This window comes from Gallus gallus, chromosome 2, assembly GCF_016699485.2.
Source record: "Gallus gallus isolate bGalGal1 chromosome 2, bGalGal1.mat.broiler.GRCg7b, whole genome shotgun sequence".
NCBI classification, from domain to species: domain Eukaryota; kingdom Metazoa; phylum Chordata; class Aves; order Galliformes; family Phasianidae; genus Gallus; species Gallus gallus.
This window is the reverse complement of record NC_052533.1, coordinates 49,897,878-49,913,818: the sequence shown is the minus strand read 5'-3', so window position 1 is coordinate 49,913,818 and position 15,941 is coordinate 49,897,878. Positions and strand designations below refer to the sequence as shown.

General features: G+C 39.2%; 1 protein-coding gene across 10 annotated transcripts in view; it reads right to left on the bottom strand.

Moving 5' to 3' along the window:
* Window positions 1-15,941, bottom strand: part of CDK13 (cyclin dependent kinase 13) — a 62,743-nt gene that overhangs the window by 42,255 nt on the left and 4,547 nt on the right. For all 10 annotated transcript variants that reach the window (XM_040689290.2, XM_040689298.2, XM_040689306.2 and 7 more), the window contains exon 2: window positions 7,695-8,300. In XM_040689290.2, coding sequence (XP_040545224.1) covers window positions 7,695-8,300 — 606 coding nt within the window. The remainder of the gene's footprint in view (window positions 1-7,694; window positions 8,301-15,941) is intronic.

The following is a 15,941-nucleotide window of genomic DNA, read 5'->3' as shown; positions in this document are numbered from 1 at the left end:
GAAGATCTCCTGTTGATATCTGACCCACTGGAGGCAGTAGGACAGGAGGTGGATTCATTGACTACCTATCTGCAAGAAAGAGGATAGGCTATAAATCCTCAGGAGGTGCAAGGTCCAGGCTTGTCTGTGAAATTCCTGGGGGTATTTTGGTCAGGAAAGTCCAAAGAACTACCCAGTGCTGTAATAGATAAGGTTCATACATTTGTAGTCCCTGCAACACCAAAGCAGATGCAGGAATTCTTAGGTACATTGGGATACTGGTGTTCCTTTATACCTCATTTAGCACAGCTGCTGAGACTATTATACAAACCCATGAAAAAGGGGCAACTATGGGACTGGGGGGAGAACAGAACACAAGGCTTTCGAACAGGCAAAACTGGCAGTTAAACAAGCCCAGGCATTGGGTATATTTGACACTACCCTCCCAGCCAAACTGAATGTTCATGTCACTCAGAATGGCTTTTGTCCCGTGGCAATGCCAGAGCTCTGTTTGGACCTTCATTGGGTTCTGGTCTCAGGTCTAGCATGGAGCAGAAGAAAGATACAGCATGACTGAATAACAGTTATTGGCTGCCTATGTTACAGGTGGTAGAGCCAATAACCCAAACAGTTGTGGTCATAGCTAAGACCACCCTGCCAAGGCAGGGATGGGTGAAAGATCTGCCCCACCTTCCTAAGACAGTGGTGGCCCAAGCACAAATGGTGGCATGATGGGTCACCTATCTCAGCCAGAGGAGTAGTCTGTCTTCATCACCACTGAAAGAAGAGCTTCAAAAGATCTTAGGCCCAGCAATGTATCACAGTGATGCATCGAAAGAACCATTGGTCGCTCCACCAGGGAAGAGTCCTGTTCAGGAGAGGAAATATCCCATTCCTGAAGATACCTGGTACACTGACAGGTCCAGCAAGGGCAACCCAAGCAAATGGAGAGCAGTAGCATATCACCCCTCAACTGAAATAATCTGGTTTGATTAGGGGAATCATCAGAGCAGCCAAGGGGTAGAACTGTGAGTCATGTGAATGGTTATAACCAAAGAACCTGGTGATGGCATCCTGAACATCTGCACAGACAGTTGGGCCATGTACCAGGGGCTCACTCTCCAGACTGCACAGCGGACCACCCAGAAACAGACTACCCATGATCAACCAATCCGGGCCAGAGACATGTGGTTAGACATACGGAATGTGGTTAAACACAGGATTGAACATGTCTACTGCATTTCTGGTCACCAACTCCTACAGTCAATGACAAAGCTGACACACTGGTAGTCCCTCTGGTAATTGGTACATGGCCTACTGACACTGTGATCAGTGCTCTGGTCTTCATTGCTAAGGGGACCCCCATCATGTCACTATGGCAGATCAGGACCTCCTCCTTTGGTGCCTGATATAGTTATGCAGCTGCAGATATCTGGCCAAAGAGTGTGGTACAGGTGGCTGGGGCATGCCCCAGTGCAAGCTGAAGCGCTGACCCAGGATAGGAATACGGCCTGTATCTTGCAGTGGAGGGGAGATCTTCCCCTCATGGTCCCCCTGAAATATCTGTATTACTCTCTGTGAGTTTTTGAGTCTCTAGGATCACCAGAAGGTGTCATCAAAACGTTCCAGTGTCACTGTGAGATCAAGCACAACACCCAGTGATGGCCTGTGTGAACAGATGAAAAATAAGATGGACCTGCACCAAACAAATGCATGCCTCCACTAACACCATCAAGCACCAGCCCATGAAAAAACAGAACCTTCAACTGCAAATTGACCATCAATCATCTTATATTATGTCAACCTGCATTGCAATGGGCAATTGTACAGTGCATCAGATCTTTATATTAGGGAAGGCTCACCCTTCAACCAGCTCAATCACTGGTTCACGCTGTGAAGGGGTGGAGTGTATGGTAAATGTTGACTCATGGCCTGAACCACTGATTCAGCACCTGGGGAAAGGACCTTTGCTGTTATGCTCCTCTATCATCTTTCCACCATGTTAATCTTTCCAATTGTAACAGGAGCCATCATGGACCAATTAAAGGTCAGCGAGGGGATCAGGCCCAGTCAGCATGCGTTTATGAATGGTAGATCCTGTCTGACAAACCTGATTTCATTCTATGATAAGGTGACCCACTTAGTGGATGAAGGCAAGGCTGTCAGTGTGGTCTACCTGGACTTCAATAAAGCCTTTGACACTGTTCCCCACAGCATTCTCGTGGAGAAGCTGGATACCCATGGTTCAGATGGGCATACACTCCTCTGGGTGAAACAGTGGCTGGATGGCCAGGCCCAAAGAGTTGTGGTCAATGGAGTTAAATCCAGTTGGTGGCCAGTCATGAGTGGTGTCCCCCAGGGCTCAGTACCGGGGCCCATGTCTATTTAACGCCTTTATTGATCTTGATGAGGGGATTGAGTGCACCCTCAGTAAGTTTGCAGACAAAACCACAATGGGAGGGAGTATCAATCTTCCAGAAGGGAGAAAGGCACTACAGAGGGACCTGGATAGTCTGAATCGATGGGCCAAGGCAAACTGTATGAGTTTCAGTAGGGCCAAGTGTCAAGTCCAGTATTTTGGTCACAACAATCCCAGGCAACCCTACAGGCTTGGGGAGGAATGGCTGGAAAGCTGCCTGATGGAAAGGGACCTCAGTGTACTGATGGACAGTCGACTGAATACAAGTCAGCGGTGTGCCCAGGTGGCCAAGAAGGCCAATGACATCCTGGCTTGTATCAGGAATGGTGTGGTGAGCAGGACTAGGGAAGTAATTCTGCCCCTGTATTCAGCACTGGTGAGACCCCACCTTGAGTACTGTGTTCAGTTTTGGGGACCTCAATTCAGAAAGGACACTGAGGTGCTGGAACAGGTCCAAAGAAGGGCAACAGGGCTTGTGAAGGGCTTGGAGAATATGCCCTCTGAGGAGCGACTGAAGAAACTGGGGCCATTTAGTCTGGGTAAGAGTAGGCTGAGTGGAGACCTTATTGCTCTCTTCAAATGCCTGAAAGGTGAATGCAGTGAAAGCAGGGCTGGTCTCTTCTCACTGGTGACAAGATGAGGGGAAGTGGCCACAAGTTGCACCAGGGGAGGTGTAGATTGGATATCAGGAAAGACTTCTTTCACCATCACATTCACCATCCCTGAATGTGTTTAAAAACTGGATGTGGTGCTCAGGGACATGGTTTAGCAGAGGGCTGTTAAGAGTTAGGATAGTATGGTTAGGTTGCAGTTGGACTTGAATATCATTAAGGTCTCTTCCAACCTGAGCACTCTATTCTACGATAGCAAGCCTTATCATCCAGAAAAACCTACCCAGGCTCCTGACCATCCATTCAAACTCCTTCCCCCACAGACTAGTATTATTTAGAGGTCAGGTGCTGCCAGATACCACTAGTATAGCAGTTAGATCTGCAGTCTGACTGACACCACATATAAAAGATTATCCTAATCTAGTTCACTTCAATCACAATCAATCTAGATAACTAACCTCATGGTTACAGCTACTGTGAGGCACTGAAAGGCAGTCCATACCATGCAACTTGCAGACAAACTCCAGTTTCAATGTGTTTCTAGTTATCAGAATTCAAATCAAGTGAAAAATTGATTTCTTCTGCCATGGGTAATTGGCATTTTTAGTTATTATTTTAAATCATTAACCTTTTTTAGGGAACAGACAGTGACAATCTGTCTTGAGAAGAAGCCCCAAAACACACAGCAATGTACTTCTATTCTAGAGATGCTCTTCCCACTCTAATGGGGAAATTCTGAACATGCAATGCTTCCTGCAGGATAACTTTTTTAAAAACTCATGGTTCCGTTTTGTCCAAATTTCTTCCTTTAGCTGCATTTTTGCAGTTAAAATATAACAAATAACTAAACTTGTGACCATTTTAACGTATTGACATGGCTTTCTCCTTAACAGGACTCTCAGACAGTACTCTCTCTTCAAGTTTCAAACTCCATCATTGCATAAAGAAAACTTTTTGTCACGCTCTGATGGTACATTTCCTAAGGTAGTGACATCTGCAAAAATCATCACTGTTCTATTGTCAACATCCCTCTAAAAAAAACTCTTCTGGAAGAGAGATTTTCCTGCAGCTATCTATCTACCCAGTTTCATAAAGTAGGAACTTCTACAAATGGAATGACCTTGCTATCTTCCATCATTGAGAATGTATATATTCTTTCATAAATTAATTGCAACCAGCAGATTTTATACATTTAATAAAGCATTCCAGCATTTTGTCTATCCATGCTTTACTATAAAACCAGAACCCTCGAGCACCTTAGACCATCTATCAAGTTGCCACTGCCTCATTCAAAGAGGCACCTCAAGGAAGCATGTACTGTCCTCATTGTTCTGTTCACGTTAGCATGAACACAGCAAGTAGTTATAACGAAGACCTCTATTTTGAAGTTCAAGTATCTGCATTTCTCTCACAATTCTGCCCTCAAACTTTCAGTATTAGTGGAAGTACAATATATGAGAAGTTCTGAAACATTTTAAAAGCAGTATGTGAAAACAGAGGCAGCCAAGAGCAGCCTTTTTTCAGGTTTGTTAAATCACACGCTGCTAGCTACCAGAACAGTCTTCTCTTTCAGCTAACCTTGTCTTTAGTTTCCCAACACCGCTGTATCTTTAGGTAGCTTGTTTGTGGTTTTACCAGATTCTTACTGAATGTCAACTGACACTACATTAGGAGCCAGCAAGTTCTGCACAGTATCAAGCTTTTTGTGTTGGCACAATTTCCTACAGTAACTGAATACAACTGAACCTTGGTCCTCCTTCCCTCCCAAAAATCATAGATCATTTTCCTCTAATGACTCATGGTTTAACCTGACTTGTTACAGACTTCACACCAGAATGATTATGATTGCATCCCAAAAGTGAAACAAAGCAAAGCATAAAAGACGTTCTATTTCCTGTCACTAATCTTTCTGATGCAGTTTGTTTGCAAGTATTAAGCTTTTTTTTTTTTTTTAAAAAAAAAAAAGAAAGAAAGTGAGCCCAGTGCTAATAGAACTATTTAGGTATACTTAAAACAGACGTTACCATTAAAAAATACTAATGATGAGAAGCAATGAGACAGCTTCAGGATAGAATCTCATTTCATGTTATCACATTTAACCCTGCATACAAAGCCTGTTAAAACAGTAAGTCTCTCAAATAAGTGTCAGTAATCCTGTTTACCCATGGAGGATGGCTCTGTCAAAGTCGAATGCAACTGTACATTCATCACACAGATGTGATTCTGAATAACTAGAATGACATTTGCTGTAGCGCTGAAGGTTGCTGAAGCCCTGTGCATTCTTACATTTAACACTGCATTAAATTGCTAATAGAAACATTTACACCACTAGTTCTAACAACTTTTACTACTTAAATAGTGCAATTCTCCAGTGCAAGAGAAAACATTACTTTCACAGATACAAAATATGTGAATATTTAGAAGGTTTTGAATTTCTCTTTTATGGCCTTTATTTCTTACAAAGATGCACAACACCTAAATCAGTTATTACCTCAATGCTAAGAAATTCTGTTTTATCGATTTCAAAATCTGATCGATTCTGAGAAGTCGATCTCTCAGATAGCAAAAGGCCAGTAATACGAGTAATACCAAAAGCAATTTTTCTCACACTACCAAAACCAAAAGAAAAATAATAAATTACAGCTCAATAGCATCATTTTCCAATTCACATCAAGTATTCTGTTTGGACAAAAAAGAAATTTAGCACAGCCTAAATTCAGATTACACTTCAGGTACAGACCCAAGTTTCCTCGCTATGGACCAATCTCTAACACTTCAAAAGTCAGCACAGATTAAGTCATGAACATCACACCTCAGTTATACATACTCCAAATAATAGTGATCTCCAAAATGAATTAAATGAAAATAACACAGATCTATAAAAATTAAAGGACCTTTAGCTCAAATTCCAGCTTACTGAAAGATTTTCAGATACTGCTACTGAAATAATCTTTTCCCCAGAATTATGCCCACATTTGCACTGAACTTGAGATCTTGAAAATTACACATGTGCATTATCCCCAAAGTTCTTACCTGCCTGCAATTTTAAGTAATCTCTTTAGTGCACTTTTTATTGAAAAATTCCTTTTAGAATACATCTCAGTTAGATAAATTACTTGTAACATTGCATTCCCCTTCAGTTTACTCATAATCACCACCTTAAGCAACCAAACAGCAAGAACAAATTACACCAGTCTGATCTCGCAAATAGGGTAACACCATGGGTGTTCAGCCTTTTGACTTGCGTGGGTCACACTGAGTAAAAAGTCTTGGGCCATATATATGGAGGCTGCTCTGAAAGTAATGCCTCCTATTTATTTCCATGGAAACTACAATCAATACAATAAGAACAGATACAACATTTGATAGTGTTTTGTAGCTGCAAATTTGTTCTATCTTTCAACATATTTGCCGCCATTAGCAATTTATGTTAATCTGTGCTGAACAAGAGCCTGCATGTCAAGTTGAGGTGACCCACTGTCGTAGTTGTCACTGCTGAAATGCACCACTCACCATCACCTCACAGTGCTCAAATTCACTATTAGGTTTCCATAAATGTTCAGCAAGAGTTCATGAATGCAAGTGGGTGCCATTTTTTCCCCACACGGAGGAATTCAATGACACCTTTGCTTCCGGCAAATTTCACGTCATATGCCACTTGGTCAGACTGCCCCTCTAATGCCATCCCTCACATGGCAACAAAATGTAATGGAATATTGGCAGGAAGCTTCAACTCCTACACTGCCATATGAACAACATCTGCCTCTGACACTGTGGGCCAACATAATAAAATAGGATGCGCTACTTATGGAGCAGCCCCCATAAATTATACAATACAGTTAGCATATATAAGTTTTTTATATATATATATGTTAGAACAAAAAAGGAAAGTAACAAAACCATAAAACTAGTGGGATATTGGACCTCGTTTTTGTGAAATTAATGCCTCAGTCTAGTTTGGTGGCAGTGGCTGCAGTTCTCAGCAAGTTCTCAATATGTTCGTCAAAGATATTTGATGAAGTTTTATTATTCCTGTGCTTTCTCCCTGAAAACAGTTGTTCACAAATGAATGTACTGCCAAAAGAAATTAGATGAATAAGGTGTGACTGTGAAGTGAGGGGTACTTTTCTCTTGCTAAGATAGGGCTTATAAAAGTTCAGTAGAGAAACATAATGAAATTTTTCAGTTTAATGCCTGATTACAACTCTATACATTTAATTTGAAAATTAGCAGGTCACGTACTTATACTGATTAAAAATGAAGTTGCAAGTATACCAAAGAAACAATTTTTTAGCAACCTCCAAACTTATTCTCAAATTCCTTTATCATAACAGAAAGGACAGCTGTGTATATTTTGCTGTTCATATAATAGTGTTTAGCCAGTGTATCAAGCTGCATACAATTACTTGCTGTAACTTGAGTTAGCCCTGTATTGCATCCTCATTGTGCCTTGGTTTCAGGCCAGATAGGGTTAAGAGCACATCAATGTTTTGTTGGTGCTGAGTGACAGCTGGCCTAGGCAGGCTGAGTGCAGCAGAAGTCAGCAAGCTGCATTGTGAGCCGTGTCAGGTAGCATGCAGCCTACAGGTTGGACATGCCTTGGTTACCACTAGTTTTCCGAAGCAAAAATAAATAAGTAAAGCCAAGAGACAATTCCCAGAAAGCAAATTTACATCACAACTTACCTATCAGTTTCATTATCTTCAGGCAGCGTGGGAGGCAAAGGCAAGGGTGGCAGTGTGGAGGCTGGTAGTGCAACAATTCGCTCCTTCTCCTTTGCTACTACACTTGGTGTACTCGGTTTTGTTTTCTCTTTTACAGTGACCGGCTGCTGTTTTACAACAGTTACTTTATCCTCTTTTACTGCTGTAGCTTTCTGTTTAGTATTTTTTTCTGTGATCAGATTATTTTCTCCTTTAGTTTCGGGAAGTAAGACCTTTGCTTTTGCCTTATCATTCTTCAAATTTGTACTGCTCGTAGGAGAAGGTGTATGCTCAATTTTTACTTTCTTCAGGTCCTTTACATTGTTCAATTGAGGTGCACTTGCAGCAGTGTCAGTGTTTCCCTTCGTTGGTGTTGAAGTGTTGGAAGCTTTTGCACTGGCTTTAGCTGCCTCAGCTGCTCTTGCTTTTTTGTTTTTGTTCAGCTCAGCAGCCAGGCTACTCTTCAGAGTTAATGTACTAGGAGAAATACTTGAGTGACGACTTCTTGATCTAGACAACCTGTGTCTGCTACGAGATCTTGAGTGCCTTGATGAGTATGGACTTCTGCTTCGAGATTTTGCTGATCGCCTGTTTCAAGAGAAGTAAATATTTACTCAGGTAAAAATTTGTGCAGTTTTGCTCTCTTTTAAACCAACCATTCTCACCATGTTTACAGAATAAAAAAGCAACAAAATAGGAAAGGCAGTGCCCCACCAAAATTATTTGGAATAAACAATAATCAAGGACTCTACATCTAAACACGTTGTTAGAAAACGTTAAAGCTTTCTTAAATACAGTTTCTCCCAATGAGGCACTGCAAAATAGAACCGTAGGCCACAGGACAGATGTGTTTTCCTCACTACAAACCAGAAATTAATTCTCCTTTAAAGAAAACTTGATGCTATGCTGCATGTGTCAACGCATCTAGAATTTGCAATATTTTAGAAACATTCAGCGGCCTATACAACCAGAATTTAACATAATGAAATTTACACTGTAGTGTCTCAAGAAGCATCTAAACGCAACACTGAACTGTAAAAAAAAACTTTTTCACTTTTGCAACTGTCATAAAAATGTTAAAAACAACCTGAATGCTAAAGGTTGCAATGTTCTTAGCTAAAAAACATAAACCTTAGCTTTCCTTTCCCAAAATTTAAAGGTACATTCCCCTTGCCTCTCCAGAAATAATGTACTCGATATTTATTTATCTACTGAAGGTAAATGATAATCTACAGGTAGCAATATGCTACACCATATCAGATAAGTCAGATAAAAATGCCTAAGAGAAAGAGGGAAAAAAAATATCTAAGCTGTCTGCAAAATCATAGCAAGAAAACAACCCAGAATGAGGGCAGGAAAGGAGGGAAATAACCTTAAGAATTACAAAAGCAAACTTCAACTGTGCAGAAATACAATCTAATAGAAATTGTTAATTCATTTCCTAGTAATTTTGATTCAGTTCTTCATTAAAAAACAAAATGAAAGAAACTAATTGAGATAAAAGGCATGAGAACAACTAGTGAAGTCCATTGCTACAACATAAACATCTAAAATTTAATTCATTATACAATACTAAAAGTAGCAGAGATTCACAATGTTTACAAGTATTATCTTGATTCAGGACAGGTAGAAATCTATCTTTCCTGGGTACACAACTTGCAGGGGAGAATAAAATTAAGTCAAAATAAAAAAAATCCATTAGCTTGACAACATAAAATTTCTTAAGTAGTGAGAATAATTATAATCCTTCAACTGAAGAAATATTTAATAGAGTATAAAAACATCATTATTTTATGGGCAGCACTTGTTACTTTCCAGAAGTACATACTTTTTTTTCCTACATTACGAAAAAAAGACTTTCCTTCCTAGAACAACATAAAGACATTAGGACCAATCAAGATTATGCAGGAGTAGACTCAAAAACAACATGTAGGTGAACACCCTGAATACTCTACCACAAGCTTCAAATTCAATAGGTAAAACTATTATTGAATCAAACAGCTAAAAGAGACCATTAAAAATTCAAATCTCATGAGAAGACAATGCTTGGAATTAAGACAGTGAAATTCTATGCCAAGAAGGCATCTTACAGAATTTTCTGGTAGTGCACGATTACAAAGTAGTAAGACGAAAGTGAAATGAAAGAAAATAAAAGCAAAACACTGAGAATTCCATTCTGTGAATTTTTAACTAAAATTTAAATTTGAGGGTTAATAAAAAAAGGAAGAAAAATGGATTTAGTGAAAGAATGCACTGAGTAGTACTTGGATTTGGGATAACTGATTACTTTGCTTCCCCTCTGCCTCCTAATACTAAATACTCCATTATTACTTGAGCCTTGTCAGTTAAATCACGCTTTGGTGAAGAGATATTAATGTCTATCCACCAAAAGCCAAATGAAAACACAGAAAAAAATTCAGAAAAAATCCCCCGAAAGCATATTTTGGCTCCACTACAAAATGCCACTGAAGTTATTCTTCTCCTTGTCACTTTGAAGGTCTAAGTAATTAAATCCTGTATTTTGGACTTATAACATTTTCTAATTTTTTTTCTATTTTTTTTTCCAAACTGGAAAGAGAATTAAATTAAAAAAATACATGAAGTTCTATAACACAGAGTTATGATAGGACAGCAGGAAACTAAGTGGGGGCTGAGATTACGCAGATAATAAAACAGATCTCAAACTGTGAGGCCAGAGCACTTGTCACATTTATCTCCCTTTCTGAGGAGATATCTCAAGGAGGGATCCTGCTTGTAGATCTGCACTGGAAATAGAATCAGTATAATTCCATGTCTCTAGCATCAAGTACAAGCTAATAAGCATTATGAGTCCTAAACTGACCCCTCTAACTGATGCATCATTTGCAAGAATGTCACTGACCTGTCTTGGAAAACATCTGCTTGTACACCTCATTCCTGGATTAGCTATCTCGAACTTGCTTCATTACCTGCAGAACACCATTTCCACCTTCAAAGAACCCACTGCAATCTGCCTCAGCTGTATTCAATTTTTAACCATAAAACACATCCTAGAGGTATTTAAATCAAGCCTGCTTCTTTCATAAGTACAATTTCTGTGTTTTTTGATGTTTTATTTAGAAAGGTGCCCAACATGAAGAAAGAAATCTAAGTCAACAAAAGAAACAGGTGTAATTCCACATTCACTTGAAAACAGAAGCAGCAGCTTAAAACACCAGAGTTCCTGAGACACCATGCCTGATCACAAGGCTGTTTCTGTTCATTAGCTCAAAATAAAATAAAGTTCATTTAAATCACCACTATGGATGAAATGAGAAAATCTATTTGAATTACAGTAACCAGAAACACTCATCTGATCGGCTACCAACACTTTGGTGAGGAAGAGACAGTAGATCTATATACTACCTTCAAAGATAAACATGTAGGCAAGCTAAGCATTGACAGTGGCTTGAGGTGTGTATTTTTACCAAAACCAGAAAAGAGTTGAGAATGTGAACATGGATTTATGCAAGCTCATGAAAGAAAAACCAACAACAAAAAACACCCACTAAGTTCTCCATTCCAGGTACGACATCTCAAATGGCATAACTTTGTCATGTCAGAACTATATCCGTAGAGAAAGGAGCAAAAACACAGGCACTCAAACATTTGGAATTCGGTTCCACTATATCATGCATCAGCATGAGATCAAAGTGATGGTTATGCAATAAGCTGAGACCACTGGTTTAATCTTCCTGAGTTTTTCATTATTTATATCAGCAAAAGATATTCATGTTACATTACAGAAAGCATTCCCAGGCTAATAATAAACCAACTCTTCCACTGGCATCCCAAAGACCTTTGTCATAATGTCTTGCTGTACCTTGTCCACCAGGCAAGAGTTACAGGAAACACAAATACCTTCAGCTGAACAGAACAAACCACAAGACAGCTCTGTCAGAGCACTAGTAATTCCAGTTACAAGAGCTGCTCTGAAAGAATGCCTCCTATTTTATTATGTTGGTCCATGACATCAGAGGCAGACGTTGATGTTTTGGCAGTAGAGACTGAACCTTTCCACCAATATTCTGTTACACTTTGTGGTAGTGCAACAATGGCGGCAGAGAGACAGTCTGACCAAATGGTATCTGACATGGAAGTAGGTATGAAGCAAAGATGCGTCACTGAATTCCCTCATGTGGAAAAAACAGCATCCATTGACATTCATTGACTCCTGCAGAACATTTATGGGGACCAAACAGCAGATCTGTACATAGTGAGAGGATGAGGAGTGTGCTTCAGCAATGGTAACGGCAAAGTGGAAGACAAATCACATTCTGGACAGCCATGAACAGCTGTCACACCATGAGATAAAGGGCATTTCAACTAACTCATCTGTGCAAATTGGCTAATGATGGTGACTACATTGAAAAATAGTGTTTTGTAGCTAAGAATTTGTTCTGTTGTGTTCTATCAAGTGTTGTTATGCTCTCTGTATCTGTTGTGGTTTCCAGAGAAATAAATAGGAGGCATTACTTTCAGTGTGACCTACATACAGTAACAAAACTGCTGTTTTCCTAAGTTTAGAGATCTTTTCAAATATTTAACTACCATTTTCTTTCATCAGCACTAGTTCCAAAGTCCCAAGAAAACCTCCCAGTCTAGACAAAACTTACGTGCAAGTTCCTACCTATAAAATGCTACAAAAAACAAAGCTATGGATGTTTACAAGCTTTCTCTCAGAAGTGCAGACAGAATTCTGAGAATGGTGAAATACTGCCCTATACAACTTATGCTGTTCAGAGCTAACACTTGTTTCAAATAAATGATGAAGTCACAGCATCACATCAACAGGCTCACACGGTAGCTACTGCCTGCCTTTTTAACAAGACACTAACATTTGACTGGGACTTCGAGAAAACAGCAGGAGATACACCTGAAATACACAGTATTCTCTATATATTCCACCAGACTTCTGTTAAACACACATGCATGTGCACATGCATATATAAAATGCCTCATCTGACGTTTGCCACCAATTATTTTGTTGTTAGGACGGTTTGTTTTTAACATAGTAACCAAGAACAAAAGGATAGTGGCTATGAACACTCAGAATTGTGTTGCAAACAACCAACAAACCCAATGAAACAATCCAGATTTTCTCACCCAAAACTGCAGAGATCAGGAGACAAACTGAAGGTAAGGGACATAGCTAACCCACCCAGTGAAAGCACTGGCGCTTGCTGGCAGTGCACCCTTGAGTTCTGTTCCATTTACAGGTACTTGTGTTGGGGTTATCCATCAACAGCCTCCTACAAGCACTGTGAATGCACTCCACACAGATAGAGAGGAGCTGCCAAACTCACTCCCATAAAACCATTTCTGAACCATCTACATGTTTCAGTGTTTTTTTGTATACAGAGAAAAAAGAAAAAGAAAAGAAAACTGATTTGCCTAAAAACCATAAGTAACAGTAGGACTAGCCTGCATTAGAAAGGAGTCCTTTACATAGAGCTGCTTTTTTCCTTCCCCGGAGACAGCAACAAAGGAGTCGAGGAGCACAACCTGATTAGATGCAGAGGGAAATTGAAGTAATTGCATAATTATATGCCTAGCTAAAATATGAAACCAGAAAGAAATTTTCAAGATGTTATCTAAAAATCATATAGAGAATACGTGTGTATAAAGAAACAAAGAAAGCAAGCACTAGTAAGGAATTAATCCCCAAAACAAAACTTGGCACTGCTTTCCTCCATATTTCAGAAGACAGAAAGAAAGCAGTCTTTTCTTCCACCAAGAAAAAAAAAACAGTTGTTGCTCAATGCAATGCACTTGTTCACTGTATAAAAACACTCACGACATCTAACTAGTTACAAGCTTTGAAACTGTCACAACGTTCCTCTTTCTAGCAATAAAACATACTGTTATATTTGGATAATATATCAGCTACTAACCAGGAGATTCCTTGATGAATTACAACCAAACTGCCTACTGATGTTAATACCACCTACCCAGTCAGGCACACAATGAAACAATTCCAACCAGTAACAGAAAACATGAAGTGCTACATTTTACTATCTTGATACTGGAAAGAAAAGAGGGAGGAAAAACAACGCTGTTCACACAAGTCAGATTTCCAGGAGCACAAATCTCACTTAGCTTAAATGTTTTTTTCATGTCATACTTTACATGCTTCTCTGTTCCCCATTCCACTCTGACGTATAAAAAACCACTAAATCTTATTAAGAAATCAGAACAGTCATGTGTTATCTTCTCCTGTTTGTAAACTTGAAAACCTCTCTTTTTCTTAACTGCTACACAATCAAGCTAGATGTAACTGCCAGCAGCCAGATGTGTTACCTAAGCACAAACAATACTATACTTGGAACATATTAGGGCCTATAGAGTGAAACAATGAAATTGATTCTTGTCCTATGTTTGCTTACTTTTAGACAAGACAGGACACAAAGGGATTCAGCAGAGTAAAGAGCTGAATACTGAGAAAGCAAATAGAACCGAAGGGGGTTAAACACCCACTGCAGTCTAGATCTACCATTAACAACCAGTGAGCCGCATTACCGAGCAGGCACTGCCATCTTCCAGTTCATGGTAAGGTCGCAGCGTATTTGAGAGGGGAGACCTAAATTTAATCAGTTGGCTTCACCACACATCTTCCAAGACATTTATAATCATTCAGTAACATAAACCATCTCGACAAAACATTACAGCTTGTAGTATAGCTATTTCATGTTGCAACAGCATGCAAATGTACAGTTCATTCCTGTAAGTCCTAACAGTATTGGTGCTCCCCCTTAATATCGTACTAACTCTTTATTTTCTCAAGCTCTTAGTTCAGGCTTATATTCTGAGCAGCTCCGCAAGCAACATACTATTCTGCTTCGCACATGAAGACTTTGCACATGAAGAACTTGCTTAACCATTTCAAACCAGAAATCTTTAAAAGGGTATCCAATACACACAGCGTAAGAACACAAAAATACTAAACACGTTTTGTTTCCCAAATCTGCTTTATAGCGCTGTGTTCTCAGATGAAAACTCTGCATACAAAGAAATCAATCAGCAAAAAACAATGTCAACTCAAATTCTATATTAGAAACACATTACATGTTTATTTTTCAAATGAAGACCCTTCCCACAATAAGGAAAAAAAAAATAGAGATCAGCAAGGAAACTGAAAGGCACATCATCATAGTAAAAGGAAATCAGCAAACAATCTTTCGCGCATCAGCAAAAGGTCAAGTCCACAGCCAAGTAGCAAGAGTTATACTAGAGTGAGAGCCTCAAACACACTGGAAGAAATAGCTACCCCGTCAGAGAAAATACATAGCTTCACTTCAAAATTTTCGCAAAATACGGTTTTACTGAGCAAGATTAAAGAGTTTTATATAGAAAATCTTTCCCCAAACGAGGGAAAAACATCTGAAGATCTCTCCTACTGCTTTAAATCTAAAAGCATCAAGATCACTGGTTCCAAACCTTTTTTTTTTTATGTGGTATATGAAACCACGGATTCTGCATGAAGTAGGCATTTACTCGCTCAACAAATATTTTACCATTTTCCCTATGCTTGTTTTGGTTTTGCACATAACTGATCTGTATTTCACAGAGCCTCAGTGCTACATTACCTACAGCAGAAAAAAAGATGGCTCCAGAGTTCAAGTAAGAGAAGAAATTGTGTGTTTTTCCTTTCCTATAAGCAACATCCACACACCATACCGTATTACTATGCTAGTAGTGCCCCACCTACTTACTTTCATCCAGGCAGATGGGTAGGTGTATCCAAATTTGGAAAATGCAATTACTCATATATACAGTTAACCGAATTAAATGTGTGATCACATAGCATATGATCTGACTGAAGTTACGAAAAACATCACTCCCTACAATTTCATCCTAAGCTAGTTTCCAAAAAGGCTCTCCTCATTTTGTCAGTTGCGGAGGCTTTTTGTTGTTTGGTTTTGGCTGTTTTGTTTTTTTTTTTAATTATTATTATTTTCTGAGTTTTACAAAGATAAAGTTCATTTATCAGTAGAGAAATAACCTCCTCATGCCTTTTGGTAATGGGAATTCTTCCATGTTACAAAAGTGTGCATGCACTACTTAAGAACAAGTGCATGTTACAATATACAAGAAAACATGACACAAATCTACAAACAGCAAGTGAAAAAAGTTTTTTCTGTCAAATGAAAATAGCTCAAGCAATCAGTTTGCACAAAACATAAATGTTTACTGCAATTATAATGGCAAAAG